The sequence below is a fragment of the Phycodurus eques genome, chromosome 18 (assembly GCF_024500275.1).
Source record: "Phycodurus eques isolate BA_2022a chromosome 18, UOR_Pequ_1.1, whole genome shotgun sequence".
NCBI lineage: Eukaryota > Metazoa > Chordata > Actinopteri > Syngnathiformes > Syngnathidae > Phycodurus > Phycodurus eques.
In genome coordinates, this window is record NC_084542.1 from 1,910,981 (window position 1) to 1,932,181 (window position 21,201).

Here is a 21,201-nt window from a genome sequence, read left to right on the forward strand (position 1 = left end):
CTGCAGCCCCTTAAAATTCCACCTAACCATGTGTTAGTTGTCTCACGTGATTCTTTGCTGGTTAGCGCTTGGCAGATAAACAATGATTGTCATTACGCTGCTATCACATCTGTTCGATGAAGAGTTAATAACATATGCAGTACAGTATATCAAAAAACAACTTATTAAGTTTGCCCAAAAACGTTGGTCAAAGTGATGTCGATGTGACCTGAGATGTACTGTAAATGTGGTACAGATAATACTTGTTTGGACTTTAACTTACGGCCTGAGATCCTGCGTCTGTAATTTGTTTTGCAAACAAGAAAGCAAGCGAAAATTCAGGAAGTGTTCCTTAGAAGTCTAAATAAAATACGACTACATCCATAAACGGCCCCTTCTGAGGTTCGATTTCCACAGGCTCAGCTCAATGCCTTTTGCAAGGGAAGCGCAGAGGCAGAGTATAGAAAAAAAAAAAAAAAAGTTTTACCAATTGCCCCCTTTAGAGTAATTTGAACGCTGTGAGATACATCACTTGTCAACAGGTGCGGGGGTGCATTATTAGCTTCCCTAGTGAGAAAACATAAGCATGTCCTCTTCAAGCCACCTGTAAGATTAAGAGCACTGTTTTCAGAAATGACTTCCATCTTTGGTGACCTTAATTTTGAGCCACAAGGTTAAAAAGATAATTCCTCTATGGAGATAGTAGAGAAACAACCAATCATATTACATTACTGCTGCCTTGATAGCCTGCCAACTTTATCACGTTGACAGGAGGATGTCAAATATTGAAATGACAGTCACGCCACAGGGCTTCCAAAATTCCCCCGTTACACAGACCAGGAACTTAATGCCATTTTCTGCTGATATCATTAAAAATGTGTGTGTTCACATTCAAAAAGAACACAAAACACAGAATACAAGTGAATTCTGTAGCTTTTGTTGAACTTGGCACGAGGGAGGCTCTAGGGGTGATTACACAACCACATTTTCAATTGAAAACTGCTTACAAACTGTTGTGGCTGTGTTTATGAAACAATTGTGCAGTGTACTTAACAGTATCTGTCCTGTCTTCCAATCATAATCCAGAGCATTATTTTAAATGGTGCTTTTTGTTTTCCTCACATTTGATTGACTCAGAAATCAAATAAATTTATTGGAAAATAAAATGAAATGCGAGAAAAGGCGTGCACGTCTCTGACAACCAGTGAATGGGCAACAGCTCCACCCTTCACAAGACTGCTGGTACCCCACAAAACACCCCAAAATGTGTTGGCATGTACAATGAATACGTAATAATGTGCGGGCTCTACTGTACTGGCTGAACTTGACCATACTACTTGGTGGAAACTAGTTTTTTGTAGGATACGTGGAGAGCGTGTCCGACTGTCTGTGTTAGGGAAAAAGAGGATGGGCTTGAAGGAAGCGAGTAATTGAATGAGACTGTGTGAGGGACCCAACATTAAGCCTTATAAAACAAGTATTCCATGATGGCTGTTTTTCGAAACTTTTTCAAACGATTACTAAATTACCATACATACATCATTTACGCATGAACATGTGAAAATGTGTTAGAGTATTGACAGCCGCACACAAGCTGTCCCATTCACTCCGCTTTCGTGTGTTGTTAACGCCAGAGGACAGCGTGGCAAACAGGATTTTCTTGCGCGCCTCCACTTCATTGAGCAGCGTCTCAACTTCAAATTCAGAAAAAATCTTTTTCTTCATTGCCTTGCTCATTTTCTTTTTTTTTTTTTTTTTTTTTTTTGGATCGTGAAAAGATTGGGATCTCAGGTGCATGGTCAATTTAAATGATTTGCATATTTAAATGTGGGCGTGGACAGGGAGGGGTCAGCTACTCAAACACGCGCTCAAGTCTACGTTGAATGTGATGTACGAAGGAAATGCGCTTGGATTCATGCGTACACACAGATTCATACATCTAGATATTTTTGTGCTTACGACGTTTTCTGGATTTGAGCGTACGCCATGTTTCAGTAGGAAATCCACACAAGTCTTTGTACATGAGGCCCCAGATGATGCGTTTATTTATATTGCCAAATCGATCAAGAAGGCAGCGGCGTAGGTGGTATGTGCGGCCACTAAGTGAAAGTTGGGATGGCGATATTGAGGAACCGAGGGGAAAGCGGAGTATGTCATCACAGCATGTGACTAAAACGGATCAATCACGAGATATGATCTCCGGCAATTCGTGCCGTGTGCACGTCAAGTGTCGCACGACCCAATGCGTCGGTCACTTTATGCAATGCGGGCGACAGAGTATAAGCGCGGGAGTATAAAAAGGCCCTAAGCATTAGAAGAGTTGAGGTGGAAAAAGGGTATTTTTCTATCCTGTATTATCTCATCTTTTAACAGTTCACGCCCTGTTGGGGACGCCTGCTGGTAGAGGAATTGACCAAGAGGTCATTCTTTTACACACTTACTAAATGGTTTCATGAAAAAAAAAAACAAGAATACAACATAAATCAGCAATAAATGTGGCAGTTAAATAAGGTATAATTCCAAGAACTACAGTTAACATACACAGAAACGACGACAATTAACGTAACAATAAGGATGTTAATTATTGCAACAACAAAAAAAAAAAAATCCACATTGAATTGTGGGAATCGTGCGACTTGATGTCACGTATGCTTGTTGTCGTTAGGATGAGCGGCTAGCTTTGTGAACGATCGCAAATAGTTACACGCCGGGCTGGCCGTGGGCTGTCTGGGCTTCCTGTTGTTTGCAGTCTGGTTTAGTGAGTGTAATTTTCTCAAGAATCGGTCTTGTATTTCTTTTTTTTATTTACTGGTCGATCAGCACACAGCTAGCATATATTTGACATGAAATAACATTCTTCTTCGTGTCCTTTCCTTCTTCGTCTCTGTTTGACGTAATATTTTTACGTAGTAGTGCCCCCTACTGTTCTGACTGAGTTACCACAGTTGGATAAAATTGTGCCTTTATAACAAGATGACAAACTTGTGTTGCTCTTTAAAAAAAAAAAATACAAAATACAAAATTCTTTAGTGCCTTATGTTTGTGATATTCACAAGAAATGCCAAGTTATAACTGAAATCTATTTATGTTTGTGTTTGAAAGTTGCTCACTAGAAATGTTTCGAGACAAGAAAATGCATCCATCCATTTTCCGTACCGCTTATGCTCACTAGGGTCACCGGCGTGTTGGAGCCGATCTCAGCCGACTCTGGTCGAGAGACAGGGTACACCCTGAACTGGTCGCCAGCCAATCGCAGGCCACATATAAACAAAAAAAGCATTTGCATTCCCACCTACGAGCGATTTAGAGTCTTTGATTAACCTACCATGCATGTTTTTGGGATGTGGGAGGAAACCGGAGTACCTGGAGAAAACCCACGCAGGCACTGGGAGAACATGCAAACTCCACACAGGCGGGGCCGGATTTGAACCCAGGTCCTCAGAACTGTGAGGCAGATGTGCTAACCAGTCGTCTGCCGTGTCGCATCAAAAAAACGTGGTTTCCTGCTATATGCACAACATGAATTTAAGAAAAGTACTGTTGATTTTCTAAAAGAGGAAACCATCTTGTGGATTTATAATTGCTCTTCAAGCAAGCAAAAATCTATTTTATCCTTGTCTATTCTGATAGAATTGTCAGTAGAGTACTCGATTGCTAATTGCAGCACTACTGGATGCAAATTCTTATTTGTGACAGGTCTGTTTAATGTCAATTCAGAAATAAAGTGAGAAATTGTAAGTCAAAGCATAGCGTTTTCATAGAATAACTGAAAACATACTATCGATTGGTTTTGAAGGGGCAATAAACTAAGCCCCCCCTTGACGGCTTTGAAGGTGCAAAAACTTTGATCAGCCCCCTATTTTTCTTATAAAGGTTGAATGCACTTGTTTATCAAATTTGTTTTGATAAATAAATGTGGATTTTAAACTATATTAAACATATAACTGCTATAGAGAATATACAGTCATCAATAATTATATAAATATTATGTATATTCAAATATATTTTTATTCTGTTAAAAGGATTCAAAAGGACTTGAAACTCAAATTGTAGGACAACAACAAACAAATTATTGGTAATAAGAACAGCAAACAGATCCGACTTTGCCAGGCAACACCTAAAAAAAAAAAAGCATCGTATTTTGCAATTAGATTCTTTGGACGGAGGAACCCATGGTCAAATTGTACCGGAATGATGAGCAGAGCTGGACCTTCCCAATGCAGGGTCCCAGGGGAGATTTTATATGGCGTTAAGCTGCAACGGCAGTGGCTGTCCCGTGAGCCGTCCAAAAGTAGGAGCTGCTCTAGTACGACAACCGACAGTCAATTGACAGAGAATACTTTTGCGATATAAAAAACACAGTCACTGAGCAATAAAAGGTTACCAGTTATGAGGTAATGCCGGTGCAATATTTATTTATTTATTTATTTATATATTTATTTTTGGGGGAACAAAAGTTTTAAATGACTAGTAGAACAATAGTCCGGTGGAATGACTGTGCAAAGGGCGCAGAGACTTCAAGAAATGAATGCAGTTTAAAGTGACAAGTAGTGCGCTAATCTGGGACAATGTCGATTGTACAAATGTTGCAGATGCTACTCAGGCACATGAGTGGCCAGTATCGCAACGTGACGAGACTACTACAGTGAGTGCACGAGTAATGTATAATTGGCCCGACAGAAATGTGACAACAAACTCAAGACAAAAATTGGCAGCACGGTGCAATGGAATTGTAAGTTAACTGTTTAAGAAGTTAATGGCAAGAGGGAAGAAGCTGTTTGTATGGCTGCTTGTTTTAGTTTGCATTGTTCAGTAGCGCCTACCTGAGGGAAGGAGCTGGAAGAGGTGTTGACCAGGATTTGGAGGGACCAAGAAGATTTTGAGTGCTCTTGTCTTAGTTCTGGCAGCATGCAAGTCCTCAAGGCTGGGTAGGGGGGTACCGACGATCTTTTCAGCAGTTTTGATTGTCTGTTGCAGTTGGAGTTTGTCCTTTTTTGTAGCAGCACCAAACCATACTGGTGGAAGAACACATGACTGATTCGATGACTGCTGTGTAGAACTGCCTCAGCAGCTCCTGTGACAGGCCGTGCTTCCTCAGAAGCCGCAGGAAGTACATCCTCTGCTGGGCCTTTTTGAGGATGGAGTTGATGTTGATCGTCCGCTTCAGGTCCTGAGAGACTCTAATTCCCAGTAACTTGAAGGTCTCGACGGTTGACACAAGGCAACTGTGGCGAAGGATGCCTCCTGATGCTGTGTGTGGATGAGGTGGCCTCCCCCAACTTCACCTGCTGTGTCCTGCCCGTCAGGAAGCTGTAAATCCAGTGGCAGATGGTAGGCGAGACGCTGCGCTGGAGAAGCTTGGAGGAAAGGAGTTCGGGGATGATGGTGTTGAACGCTGAGCTGAAGTCCACGAACAGGATCCTCGCGTAGGTCCCTGCACTGTCGAGGTGTTCTAGGATGAAGTGCAGTCCCATGTTGACTGCATCATCCGCAGACCTGTTTGCTCGGGAGGCAAACTGCAGGGGGCCCAGCAGGGGACCTGTGACACTCTTGAGGTGGTCCAGCACAATACGTTCAAAGGACTTCATGACCACAGATGTCAAGACGACAGGCCTGTTGTCATTCAGACCCGAGATTGTTGGTTTCTTGGGGACTGGCATGATGGTGGAGTGTTTGAAACAGGATGGTACTTCGCACAGTTCCTTAAATTGTTGACACATAATGTGTCATAGTGTGGGCTCATAATTTCTTTTCAGGACAGAAAAGCAAGTCCAACATCGTCACAAGGCAAAAGAGTTCAGTCATGGTGGGAATGCTCTTGCCACAGTGCTTGGAGTCTCTTCTTTGCTATGACAGAAGGGTTTCTGACTTTTACAAATCTGTGCTGACACTGAAATACACTTGAAGTGTGCTCATTTTGTTGAAGAGAATTTAAATAAAGTAACACCCAAGGTTTTTCATGAGGTTTCATGACTTATGACCCCCTTTAAGGCCAAGAGGCTACACAATTTTGACTATAACAACTGCATTGTGTGTAAAACAAGGCCATCGTTTTGTAGCTTTTAAAATGTACTGTACAAAAACTACCCTGATCACACGTAGTTTAAAACCTTTTGAAGGGATACCACATCCTTGATTGATATTTAGTGTTTGGGGTGGGGGGACTCCCTCATCAGTGTCCTAAACCACTTTGCAACTTGATGACATCAACAATGGTTTCCTTTGGTTCTAAAATATGGCATCATCTAGATGGAATGAATAGACCTGGTACTGGTGGCTCCCTACAAATCTCTCAGATAATCCTGGCTCATGATGCATGCAGGTCACAATGTCTATTTTTGGTGAAGAGGAGAGATAAATTCTACAGAAGAATTTCACAGCCCCCAGCAGTACATCAGCTGCACCCCACTGTTCCCCCTCCCCCAGCCACTCCACTTTTAGCCCGGGCTCCATTGAGGTGAGTGAGCGTGGGTGGGTGCATGCTCCAACTGGCAGCGTGTGGGGGTGGGGGGGGGGGGGGGGGGTAGGGGGGACGCGCCCTCCCACTGTCACTGTCGTTCTAAACCCTGGTCACTTTCCCCCCTCTGAAGTCAGCCAGTCAGTCCTCCAGCCTGCCAACCTGTCTGCGGAGAAAGTGGAGACCTCAACAATCCGAACAAATACTTCCAACAACAGAATTTTCTTGTAGACGGAGGTGCTGGATTCACCCATTGTTGTTGCAGAGATGACTCGTGACTCGTAAGTTTGTGGTTGCTCAGTTGGAGTTTTGATTGGATGTCAGGATCAAATGATAGTCTCGGTCACGTTGTCAAATTACGGATTTGACAACGTGACCTCTGTAAAAGCCTCTATAAATGAAGCACTTCCTTATACAGTATTAATCCTGTAGAGCTGGTTTACAGTGCTGTGGTATCTTAAAGGCTGCTTTATGATTGAAGATTAGTAATCTTACTGTGTCACGGCAGCCAATCTGCCAAATTGTTTGTTGCTTTGCCCTCCCCCTTTCCCTCTCAGACTAGTGACTAACTTTAGCTTGAAGTGCCATCATCTATTCATTCATTATTTGGCGTCCCTGTCTAAAGGGTCTTTTATGACCAAATGGAGAGCCTTTATATTTATAGAATAGCTGTGACTGTTCTACTCCTGAGTCTAATCACAGGAAGATTCTTCTTCTTGGTACACGATAGGACTCATCACACCATGCGGTGAAAGGAGACTTTTCTCCTTCACTGCCTCTGAAGTTGCTGTAATTTCCTAAAGGAGTTGTGCAGAAGAGAAAACAATTAAAAAGCTATTTGCAGACAAGTAGAGTCTAATTTGATATTTGTGTGCTTCAATCTACTAAATATACAGTACAGTATTTGTTCTGTCTTTAATCTTTTGCAACATGAATGTCTGAAAACCATATAAGTCCACTTCATGATGTACTATACGGTCAAAACCGCATAACTAAACGGCTTCTGAAATATGTTGTTGTGTTTTCAACAATCTTCATGGGCCTTCAGAAGTGGACGTCAAACGTGTACTAGGTTCAGACAAGCTGATCAATCATTGTTACATTGTTTTCATGAACCAAGTTATGCCAACTTTGGATAATGAACTTAGTGTTGTGAAGATGATTGACAACCAAGGTCTAATTTCACTGAATTGTGATTGATGCATGCAAGGAGAAATCAGGTGGCTTTATACAGTAGCTGTTAAGCTATTATAATTATGTTGATTTTGATGCAAAAAGATCAATGCAGTATTTGCATCACATTATGAACTTTGTTGCACTATTTTGTTTTACTTTCCTGTTAGTCACTACAAGCTGAGAGGGACAGGGAACAGTAGATTTTTGACTCACATTTTCTGACCCGTGAGATGAGGGTAATTGGACATACTGTACCTGGTTTTCACCCGGTCCGGAATATAAATTCATGATGTCTTACAAGTATCCACATATGAGAATGCATCCCGTTTTAATTTGCTTGATCTAGAGCAATCTACGTACCAATTGATACTTTGATCAAGCTAGTAAGTTGTCTTTGCTGAGTGGTTCCTTGTCTCAAAAAGTACTGTACTGTGCATCTGTCAACATGGTGTCAGGCTTGCCATATGGGGCAAATTCGCCCTGCAACAATGACATAATTGTCCAGGCGGGGCAGCAGAAGCAGCGCAGGTCATACGACAACAACACAGAGCTATGGTGCTGAGCATGCGTAGAGAATTGAAGTGTACTGCTGCATATGTGCTCTGTGACCTTGCAAGTCAAGTGTTTCTGATTATTTTTACCCCATGTCTTTAACTTTATGGCGTCATTATGGATTGTTCAGAGCTAATTTTGTGTTGACTAATCTTCATCATAATATTAATAGAAAATCCAAAGGTTGCAATCTGAGGCCCATGACTCCACTTGATTAAACTGAGGCACAGCTGTGGACACAGTGCAAATTGTTTCCTGCTATCAAAGTGTGTGAATGCTGCTATGGAAAGACAAATTGTGGATACTGACTCGATTGCTGTACACAAACCTGACTGAAATGGTGTAATTTTCACGAGTTTAAATGACAATGGTGTCATATAATGCAACATTTTAAAAGTGGTCTCTAATTATAAAAAAAAAAAAAATGAAAATGGATATGTTTAATTGATTATGCTTTGATAAGACACAGCCAAAATATCACAGTGGTGACCACACATTACTTACATGGATCAAAATCTAAACCCACATATTCAACATCATAGGATATTCCAAAGACCATTTTGGCTAAGACTTTGTAGGACAAGCAGCCTATGCATACTTTATGTGCATAGTGCTGGCCATTGCCAACTCCTGACCAGTCGATTCTAAAGGCCGATGGCTAACAGAGGCTTTAAGGCCCACCGAACAATGCGCAATGCGGTCGAACCCGATTGGACTGGATCATCGGGGAAAAAAAATGGCAATGTAGAACTGACACCCGCATACTGAGCAATTGGATTCAGTATATCGATGCGTAGAGGGGCCCGAAATCCCTGGTGTCACCCCTGCTACACTATCTTTCACTTTTTTCATTTGCTTTTTTCTTATCTGTATACTTTAAAAAATGAAACAAAAATAGTGGCTGTATTGCATGGTAACGTAACATTAATGCTTTTTAGGTCGGAGACGCAAGACCAGTCGCACTGTTATCATTTGTCTGTCTGTTAGCCTAAATTTGGTTCCTATTAGACTTTACACTGATTTTATCGGCCTTATCGGTATCGGCCGCTAATTCAGCATTTTATGCTGATAGGCTTTAGTGTCATCATTCGCCGAGCCGATCAATGACGTCATTGATCGGCTCCGCAAAAGACATTTACTCCGCGTCGCCATCGTGTATATTTGAATCCAAGAGCTAGTTTATCTTTGGCCTTTTCGCATGTCTTTTGACATAGGCCTGTAAATATCTGACGGCCAATAGTTATTGAAAAAATAAATAAATAAATAACCTGTCGGCGGTGTGGAACAGACAACACGTCTGAGACAGACAACACGTAATGCAGAGTACAAGACAAATTTGCTCTTTCACGATTGCAGTCAGACTACTGCAATAAAATCTTGTATTCCGATACCAACGCGTCCCGTTTTTTACGATCATTGGGCTTTATCTTGTCAACTCAAATGCGACCGGATACACTCATGGCGACGACAATATGAGTGGATCGCGCCGGCTGTATTATTAAAAACAAAATGGGGAAAAACGTGTGTTGGTGCTCAGGAGAGGAGAGGACGTTCGTTTAAGGCTTGCTTGAGGTATGTTCCCGTACTTTAAATTCAATACGGCTCGCAAGCAGGCAACAAAACTTTATCTAGCCTAGCAAGCTAGTGGTATCGCGAACGGTTGTATGTAAACATGCCGTCGTTCTGTCCAATCATGCTCTAAGGTTTTGGTGTGGGTGAAGTAATTTAATTAAAAATAAAGTCATTTAATTACAGTAAGTTAGCACCCATTATTTCTGTCATATTGTAATGTTGGTTTGACCTGACTGATTAGAATACACAATCTGACTAGAGCAGTGATTTCTAACCTTATAGAGCCAAGGAACATGTTTTAGAATTAAAAAATCTCATGGCACACCAACAAACAAAAATGTCACAAAAAGTGGATACATTAATTACTGGATTTACTTCCTGCCATCTAATAGAAGACCATTCATTTGTTCTGTCTGTCAATATGCCTCACTGGCATAAATAGAGGAACAAAGACCCATTATTTATTGTAAATATAATTTTTTGAGCAATTAGGTTCACAAGTATATACAGTAAATGAACAGGTCATTTAAATAGACAATTCCTCTATCACGCGATCGGATTGGTGATCGGTTATCGTTTTTTTAAACTCTGTGATCGGTGATCGGCCCCAAAAATCCTGATCGTGGAAAGCCTAGTTCCTATTACAGAGAAAAGTCAGTTAGCCTAACTCTTAGTCTCAATGATATGAATTGAACTGTCTCCTAAAGAAAATGTATTTATTCCTGCGAAACCATGTAAACTCATCTGTTTAGGGTTAGGGTTAAAATGGATGAGTAGACAATGGTTGCTTTCAGTCCTCTATTTTCTGGTAAATGTTCTCGTAAAATGTAAACGATTCAAAGCCCTCGCACCAGCTGTTGTGAGGACAATAGGTTCGTTATCAGTTGTCAGTGCCTTATGGTTTTGGTGCACCTGTTTGCTACTTGATATGGAACCTACCATGGGACATACACGAGTGTTTGTGTTGCAGCAGTGGGGGTTTGCGGTGGGGTCAGATATTTTATACCAAGTTACTGTCAAGCAAACGGTGTCCCACTGTCCTCCTCAAGATGCTTTGACAGCAGTTGATTAAAGCCATCAATTTCCCCACAAATTACAACAGGCCTTAGGTGTCCGAATAAAATGAGCTTATAAAAATAACCAAAGCATTACAGAGCACTTACCATCTTTTAACAGACATATTAAAAGCATATTGTTTGGACTGGGGGTAGGGGTGGGGCTTCCCGCATACGAAATCCTATTTCGGGGTTCTCTGCATTAGCACAACTTTACAAAATGATCTTAAGCACAGCAGTTATTGCATAGCCAGTAACGATATACAATACATTCTTCTGTCGACACAGCTGGAGTCAGCTAATCGTATTGTTCAATCAAATCAATGTATCAAAACCTAAAAAAAGAAATGGATGCTTTTATTTTAGTTGCCTTACTATTTTGCAGCTTCAATTTCATAGTTACCTTTCAGTGTGTTTTGGCCAAGGCACCGTATAGTGACTTGTACTAATTAGATCAATGGATTGATTATATTCACAAATATAAACTGATGTAGGAGGAGCCAACAAAATAAAAAAATACAAATACCAGCGCAGGATTTGACAGTAATTAAAGGGCATTTAAATATATTCTAAGCAGGAAGAAACAGGCAGAGGATTAAGTTAAAATAGTCCCATTAAGATGGACCAGTATTTAAATAATTTGTGCAACGAGGGAAGCATAATATTGATGATACTGTATATGATGACATTGATGAATAGGATACAGTCATTATGTACAATGTAGGAAAAACTTGTTTATATGCACAGTATGTATTAGGGATGCATTGATTCCACTTTTTTTCCGCAGTTCCAATGTGAGTACTTACATAGGAATATTCGCCGATACAGAGTACCAATACATGCTTATGCCATTATGTATTGCAATTGTGATTAAAATTTTGCCTTATTTTTATGTTATTGAATATTGTTCCAAAAAAGACTTTTCTTAACATTGCATATGTTTCACTCAACTGTACAACCCCAATTCCAATGAAATTGGGACGTTGTGTTAAACAAATAAAAACAGAATACAATAATTTGCAAATCATGTTCAACCTATATTTAATTGAATACACTACAAAGACAAGATATTTAATGTTCAAACTGATAAACGTTATTGTTTTTAGCAAATAATCATTAACTTAGAATTTTATGGCTGCAACACGTTCCAAAAAAGCTGGGACAGGTGGCAAAAAAGAATGAGAAAGTTGAGGAATGCTCATCAAACACCTGTTTGGAACATCCCACAGGTGAACAGGCTCATTGGGAACAGGTGGGTGTCATGATTGGGTAGAAAAGGAGCTTCCCTGAATTGCTTAGTCATTCACAAGCAAAGATGGGGCGAGATTCACCTCTTTGTGAACAAGTCCGTGAGAAAATAGTCGGAACAGTTTAAGGACAATGTTCCTCAACGTACAATTGCAAGGAATTTGAGGATTTCATCATCTACGGTCGATAATATCATCAAAAGGTTCAGAGAATCTGGAGAAATCACTGCATGGAAGCGGCAAGGCCGAAAACCAACATTTAATGCCCGTGACCTTCGATCCCTCAGGCGGCACTCCATCAAAAACCGACATCAATGTGTAAAGGATATTACCAAGTGGGCTCAGGAACACTTCAGAAAACCGATGTCAGTAAATACATTTGGACACTACATCCGGAAGTGCAACTTGAAACTCTACTATGCAAAGCGAAAGCCATTTATCAACAACACCCAGAAACCCCGCCGGCTTCTCAGGACCCGAGCTCATCTAAGATGGACTGATGCAAAGTGGAAAAGTGTTCTGTGGTCCGACGAGTCCACATTTCAAATTGTTTTGGGAAATTGTGGACGTCGTGTCCTCCGGGCCAAAGAGGAAAAGAACCATCAGGACTGTTATGGACCCAAAGTTCAAAAGCCAGCTTCTGTGATGGTATGGAGCTGTGTTAGTGCCAATGGCATGGGTAACTTGCACATCTGTGAAGGCACCATTAATGCTGAAAGGTACATACAGGTTTTGGAGAAACATATGCTGCCATCCAAGCAAAGTCTTTTTCATGGACGCCCCTGCTTATTTCAGCAAGACAATGCCAAACCACATTCTGCACGTGTTACAACAGCGTGGCTTCGTAGTAAACGAGTGCGGGTACTAGACTGTCCTGCCTCCAGTCCAGACCTGTCTCCCATTGAAAATGTGTGGTGCGTTATGAAGCGTAAAATACGACAACAGAGACCCCGGACTGTTGGACAGCTGAAGCTGTACATCAAGCAAGAATGGGAAAGAATTCCACCTACAAAGCTTCAACAATTAGTGTCCTCAGATCCCAAATGTTTATTGAATGTTGTTAAAAGAAAAGGGGATGTAACACAGTGCTAAACATAACCCTATCCCAGCTTTTTTGGAACTTGTTGCAGCCATAAAATTCTAAGTTAATGATTATTTGCTAAAACAATAAGGTTTATCAGTTTGAACATTAAATATCTTGTCTTTGTAGTGTATTCAATTAAATATAGGTTGAACATGATTTGCAAATCATTGTATTCTGTTTTACACAACATCCCAACTTCATTGGAATTGGGGTTGTATAACACTCTTTAGTAAGAATGTGCCAATAACATTTATTTGTGCCCAACTCCAAGTCACTTAATTATCAGGACTATTTCTGGCGAGACAGAGTTGATACGTCAACAATGCATTCAGGAAAAAAAGAGCACATCCAAATTGTCTTACTTTTTTAAACATTTTATTTGAATGGACTATATGACTACAAGTCTAGTGCAGCAGTGGGTCAGACCGGGTGAACAAATACGATCATTTTCGGGCATATCGCTGGTTCAGCACAAAGTAACAATGCCAATACAGTATACCCTGTCTTAATTAAACAAATTTCCACCTTGTGCAGTAACAGAAAGATCTTGAATGCTCAGTTAATCAATTTTCATAGTGCAACGTTGTAGAATGAAAACTCGAGCACTCAACTCCACTTTTATGAGGTAGTTTCACAATACTGTAATTAAGAAAATCCCATTTGCATTCCTTAACAACCAACAAAAAAGAAAAAAGACAAAAATTGAGACGAAAATCAACTGATGGTGTCGGTGTCCTTACAGCAGCAATGTGTATTTTAGATTGTTGGAAGACTTATTTCGCATCCTCAAGCATTGTTGCCTCTGACCCCTGATAATTTGGTACAGTGTTCCCTTGCAGTCCTGTCATTGTAAATTTGTGTACATGGGTGTATGCGTGTGCGCGTGTATGTTAGTACCGCTTTCGGTGTTTTTGCATTATCCTCTGCCCTACCCTGAGAACACCGCACAGTCCACAACATGATCTTAAAGAATTGGATCCATTTCCATAATGGCTGAGGCAGCCGTCAACAGATAAAATGAAAATATCACACGTTTTCGAATAGGTTATTGTCAATTCTATAAAATGATCATGCTTTTCAAATTGTGTCATGCACATGAGAAAGTACAGACATCCGTCAGATTTGCTGAAGAAACACTCTACCAAATAGATCAGTTTGGGCAATCTATTTCATAGAAAGCCATCTAGAAACGGTTTGTCACCTTCGCATAGTGGTGGTGTCAGGAGTACAAGCCTGATCCACACTGGACTTTTGCAGGCATCATGTCTTTTAAAGGCCGCATGTCACATACAGTCAGATCGAGTACAACTGCTCACTAACCCAAAATCATATTAGCCCTTCTGCCATCTTCAGCAAAGCTGACATTTCAGCACAGAGTGGAGACATCGGCTATGATTATATGAACAGGATTCATTGTCATTTAGTCACACGTTTACAACATATGAACAAAATGTGTCCCTCCATGCACACACTAGAGCAGGGGCTGACTTGAAGCGCCTGGGGGGCCATGACCTAACCATCCACCAACCATGCACCCCATGCATCTTTTTAACATAATAAAAGTGGATAACAATTAAATACTACGTAAACTTGTGAGGTTTGGCTGTTTATTCTTCTTTCACATTCTTGTTCTCATCGCTTGTTGAGGCTGTTTGGCTGGGGCTGTTTGAACTTAAATGTTTTTGCGACTTTAGATTTGTATTTTTTTTTTCACAAGCAGTTTGTCAAATTTCAACAGAGGGTCGTAGTAATGCGCTACATTAACACGGTTACATTCAAGTCATTTTTGTGATACATTGTTAGTTATAATGCAGCATACCTTATTACTTTTACTTGAGTGTTTTTGTTAAGAAATGCTTCTTTTACTCCATGATGTTGAGCAACATTCTGTTCTCTAGTTGTATTTTTGTCAACTTATTATTGCTTACACATCATCATCATCATCATCATTATTGCACTGTTACATTGTTTCACCAATCCAGTTGAACCAGTTGTGATGTTTGACTCCATTTCACCAATCAAATGGAGCCAGGCAGTCACATAACCGCACACAGTCACTCTTTTCAAAGTAACCAATTTACGTGAAACATGGCAAAAATGTATATTTGCCTTATAGATCACCCAAAAAAAAAGACTGTCATGCGCTCTCATCTGTCTGTGGAAGGAATTTGAGAATTCAGGCCACAAGAACGGCGCTTCGAATTTACAAGAGGCTGTCAATGTTAAAATGCTGTCAAAAATAATTGCTCTGTGGATTAAAATTAGCAAGACAACCACAGCACATGCACACAAATTGAAGTTCCTCCAATCAGACCAGCTGGAGCTCTGTGTCCCTCACGGGTTGTGCGCATTCAACAGAAGCAGGGAAAAAAAGCAATCCACAATGTGTATGCAAAGTGCTGAAGATCATCTTTTCCTTTCGGCTTCCTTATCCATGTAAGCCTATCTCCTGCATCCTCCTCTCTCTAACACCAACTGCCCTCATGTCTTCCCTCACTACATCGATCAACCTTCTCTTTCTTTGGTCTTCCTCTAGCTCTCTTGCCACACCATTGCTCTGGACTGTTGACCCAAAGTATTTAAAGTCCCATAACTTGTCTCATCAAATGTATTCCTCTATGGTTTGCGCAACTCTGCACATCACACCCTTGTTCTTAAAAATGTTTCCTCCATTCCTCAAGCATCTTCCCACCTGCTAGAATTGTGTTGAGCAACCTGGTCAAAAACTCCACAGCCACCTATCCTACAACCCCAATTCCAATGAAGTCGGGACACTGTGTTAAACATAAATAAAAACAGAATACAATGATTTGCAAATCATGTTCAACCTATATTTAATTGAATACACTACAAAGACAAGATGTTTAATGTTCAAACTGATAAACCTAATTGTTTTAGCAAATAATCATTAACTTAGAATTTGATGGCTGCAACAAGTTCCAAAAAAGCTGGGACAGGTGGCACAAAAGACAGAAAGTTGAGGAATGATCATCAACCAGCTGTGTGGAACATCCCACCGGTGAACAGGCTAATTGGGAACAGGTGGGTGCCATGATTGGGTATAAAAGGAGCTTCCCTGAGTTGCTCAGTCATTCACAAGCAAAGATGGGGCGAGGTTCAACTCTTTGTGAACAAGTGCGTGAGAAAATAGTCCAACAGTTTAAGGACAATGTTCCTCAAAGTACAATTGCAAGGAATTTAGGGATTTCATCATCTACGGTCCATAATATCATCAAAACGTTCAGAAAATCTGGAGAAATCACTGCATGTAAGTGACAAAGCCGAAAACCAACATTGAATGCCCATTGAATACACATCAATGTGTAAAGGATATCACCACATGGGCTCAGAACCAATGTCAGTAAATACATTTGGACGCTACATCCGGAAGTGCAACTTGAAACTCTACTATGCAAAGCGAAAGCCATTTATCAACAACACCCAGAAACCCCGCCGGCTTCTCCGGTGGGCCAAAGAGGAAAAGAACCATCTGGACTGTTATGGACGCAAAGTTCACAAGCCAGCATCTGTGATGGTATGGGGCTGTGTTCGTGCCAATGGCATGGGTAACTTACACATCTGTAAGGTAAGAATGTTGAAAGGTACATACAGGTTTTGGAGAAACTTATGCTGCCATCCAAGCAGCATCTTTTTCATGGACGCCCCTGCTTATTTCAGCAAGACAATGCCAAACCACATTCTGCACGTGTTACAACAGCGTGGCTTCGTAGTAAACGAGCGCGGGTACTAGACTGTCCTGCCTGCAGTCCAGACCTGTCTCCCATTGAAAATGTGTGGCGCATTATGAAGCGTAAAATAAGACAACGGAGACCCCGGACTGTTGAACAGCTGAAGCTGTACATCGAGCAAGAATGGGAAAGAATTCCACCTTCTAAACTTCAACAATTAGTGTCCTCTGTTCCCAAACGTTTATTGAGTGTTGTTAAAGGAAAAGGGGATGTAACACAGTGCTCAACATAACCCTATCCCAGTTTTTTTGGAACGTGTTGCAGCCATAAAATTCTAAGTTAATGTTTATTTGCTAAAAACAATAAGGTGTCAACCAACTCCCGAGCTTTTCCTGTCATAGTCCCAACATTCAACGTCCCCACGTTCAATTCTAGGCTCTGTGCTTTCATCTTCTCTTTCTGGCCAAGAACCCGCTTTCCACCTCTCCTTCGTCTTTGACCCACAGTAGCTGAATTTCCACCGGCGCGCTGGATGTAAACCCGGGCCACGACCGATTCGATATGGAATTCTTTGGATGAACGCTCATATTTGTTTGAAACCGGATGCCCTTCCTGACGCAGCCCTCTGCATTTATTGGGGCTTGGGACCGGCCTAAAGTTTGCACTGGCTTGTGCCCTCCCATAGGGCTGCATTAAGTACTGAAGATAAACGTTGTTTTTGATTAAACAGATGTCAGAATTGCATTGATGTGGTGATGTGGGTGAATCCATTTGTCAAACTTTAATATAATACAATTTTAAGCATAATATTTAATCATCTCTGCCTGGTGAACCCATTGGTATGTTTTGCAAATTAAAAAAGTTAAAGACAATTGCTTATGGCTGGATTTGATGTATCAAAATGTTGTTTTTTAAAAATGTATTTGTATTTTAGTTAAAGTGATAATTTTTGGACAAAATCTGAATTTGCACATTCCGATTTTATATTTTTGTTTAAAATTAAATAAATCAGAAGTTACTCACCAGTTACGGTAATTTCTCATGTATAATACATGGGTGCACATGTGCCGCCCCCCGCCCCCCACATACACAAAGTTGACCAAAATTTTGAAAAACCCTTCTACCTATATATAATGCATTTTTACAATGCATGATTTTGCTTATGCACATATGATCAAAACATGAAGTATTATTTGTATTTTGTATTTGTATCCCAGCCATGTATATGAGTTTGCATGTTCTCCCCGTGCCTGCGTGGCCTTAGGTGTGAATGTGAGTGCGAATGGTTCTTTGTTTATGGGTGCCCTGCGATTGGTTGGAAACCAGTTCAGGGTGTACCCCGCCTCCTGCCCGAAGATAGCCGGGATAGGCTCCAGCACGCCCGTGACCCTTGTGAGAATATGCGGCTCAGAAAATGGATGGATGGGTAAAGGGTCAGGCGAAACAGATTTCATTTTATTTTAATGGGGTTCAAATTAAACTGTCAAGCGTTTCAGAAAAGCGTTACCATGAAACAAAACATAACCATAAATAAATTAATGATGCTGTTGTTCAGTCATCAGTTGTATTGTCAAAAAAAAAACAATATTTCACAAATTCTCCCAGTGTATGTGAACTTGTGAGCACAACTGTACATATATGCAGTCACATGTAACCCTGTCATATTGGAATGAAAGTGTAGGCTACACATTTTTCATAAACACGAGGTGGCGGTGGCATATTAGAATGAAAGTGTACACTTTTCTCATAACCTCTAGGTGGCGGTGGCGTATTGAAATGAAATTGTACAGCTTTTTCCAAACCCGTTTTCCCTTATACTTATATATAATGCACACTATTTACGTGATGATACTTTTTGGGGGAAAATGGGCATTATACACACATTATAAGAAATTACGGTACTACTTTAAATACTTGTTTTTTTTTCCCACTTACTACTTATTCTTACTCAAGTCATTATTTGGAAGACTATTTTTTTTTTTTTACTTGCCTCGATCCATCCATTTTCTGTACCGCTCATCCTCACTAGGGTCGCGGGCGTGCTGGAGCCTATCCCAGCTGTCTTTGGGCGAGAGGTGGGGTACACTCTGAACTGGTCGCCAGCCAATCGCAGGGCACATGGAAACAATCAACCATTCGTACTCACATTCACACCTACAGGCAATTTAGAGTCTTCAGTCAACCTACCATGCATGTTTTTGGGATGTGGGAGGAAACCGGAGTACCTGTAGAAAACCCATGCAGGCACAGGCAGAACATGCAAACTCCACACAGGCGGGGCCAGGATTTGAACCCCGGGCTCACAACTGTGAGACAGATGTGCTAACGAGTCGTAAACCGTGCCGCACTATTTTTTTACTTTTACTTGATTCACATTATTCTAACGTAATAGTACAACTGAATAAATGTTTTGACAACTCCACCCACCTCTAAGTCCCAAAATGAATTTTTTGTTCAGTGGAACTTCGCTTCATGAACGACTTGGGTAACGAACAAAGGATTCGAAGACATATTGCCTCGGTTCACAAACTATGCTTTGTTTCACAAATAGTCACAGCATCGAAGCGGAACAATTGCTTCCTGTCACAATGCTTAAATGTCGTCCGCTCCGTACGTCATGTATTTCACATTCATTTTTTTTTTTTTTTAAACTTCCATTTCGGTATAATAACAGCACAAAGCATGTATCAATATGTTTCTACATGCCCGGTCATTGTGTGCATGCCGGGGGCCGTGCCATCTGCTCCTCACTGGGAGTCTGTGGCATCGACGCGCAAAGGTGATTTGGTTCTGGGTCTGCAAGGGATTAATTCTATTTCCCTCCATTTAAATACGAATAAAATGCCTCAGTTCACAAACCTAATTCGTTCCGAGACACTGTTCGTGAATTGAAATGTTATGTGAACTGAGGTTGCAATGTATTTGTATTCCTTCTTATTTGCTTCAAAGGGATTAATATTAGTTGCCATGCAAAATTTTTTAGAGAAACAGTTGGGAAGAGAGCAGTATCCATTCATCCATTTTCTGTACTACATCCTCACTAGGGTTGCGGGTGTGCTGAAGCCAATCGCAGCTGACTTTCCACCCTGAAATGGTCGCTATTCATTCGCAGGGCACATTTAGACAAACAACCATTCACACCTATGGACGATGTAGTCTTTAACTGACCTAAGATACATTGTTTTGGAACGTGGGAGGAAGCTGTCGTACCCAGAGAAACCCCACACAAGCACATAGAGAACATGCAAACTCCACACAGGAAGGTTGGAGCCCCCCAACCTCCAACCTCAGAAATGTGCTAACCACTTGCCACCCTTCCACCATAGAAGACATAATCGATTTTTAAATGTATTGTGATGCAGATGCAAATGATTCATGATCAATTTAACAAAGGCTATTGTGATATTTTTGCCAGTCATTTTAATACGCGCTTAGTTTGCAAATTTTACATTCTAATTTGTATGTTTAAATAAAAGATAGTGGTATCAAATGTGTCTGTAGTTAATCAAGGAGACATGGATAATTATAAAATCCTGTTTTAAAAGTAATAACAGCACAGTAAAATCTTTTTTAAATGTGTTTTTTTTTTAAATGCATTGATTCCAGATAGGCAACACGGTGGACGACTTGTTGGCACATCTGCCTCACAAGTTCTGAGGACCGGGTTTCAAATCCCGGCCTCGCCTGTGTCGAGTTAACATGCTCTCCCCTTGCCTGTGTGAGATTTATCCGGGTACTCCGGTTTCCTCCCACATCTCAAAAACATGCGTGGTAGGTTGATTGAAGACTTTAAATTGCCCGTAGGTGTGAATGTGAGTGCGAATGGTTGTTTGTTTATTTGTGCCCTGCGATTGGCTGGTGACCAGTTCAGGGTGTACCCCGCCTCTCGCCCGCAGATAGCCGGGATAGGCTCCAGCGCGCCCACGACCCTAGTGAGGATAAGCGGTGGAGAAAAGGGATGGATGGCTAGATAGATGGATGGATGGATTGATGATTCTAGCTGCATCAACAGTACCCGCATCAATTTGAAATGCATTGATTAAAGACTCGTTATGCATCGATTCAAGACGCATCGAGATTCATCTATACAAGACTCAATGAGGTACATTGGTGAGCAGTAATTCAATGAAGTTGTATTGTGAATCATAATCGAATGGAATCATCAGTGAGAGATCCCAACTCCAATCAAACATTGCAAACGCCCAGGTAGAATAACCATTTGCAATCTGATTGTTGCAGATCATATCTCTTCTGTGCAAAAAAAAAAGTACTATAAATAAATGTTCAACTATATATATATATATATTTTTTTTAAAGCAACCATATGCTCGGCATAGCAGCTAGTAAAAGCCAGTAAGATTGTCAGCATCTTCAACAAACATTTGGCTGA

At 40.9% G+C, this 21,201-nt stretch overlaps 1 protein-coding gene across 2 annotated transcripts in view; it reads left to right on the top strand.

The window, feature by feature from the left end:
- enah (ENAH actin regulator) overlaps positions 1–21,201 on the top strand; it is a 126,147-nt gene that overhangs the window by 18,571 nt on the left and 86,375 nt on the right. Inside the window, exon 1 of one of the 2 annotated variants that reach the window (XM_061705179.1) lies at positions 6,593–6,717. The exons of the other annotated variant lie outside the window; for it this stretch is intronic. Within the exon in view, the coding sequence (XP_061561163.1) occupies positions 6,704–6,717 (14 nt within the window). The 5' untranslated portion in view covers positions 6,593–6,703. Of the gene's footprint in view, positions 1–6,592; positions 6,718–21,201 lie in introns of those variants that run through there. 2 annotated transcript variants of the gene reach the window in all.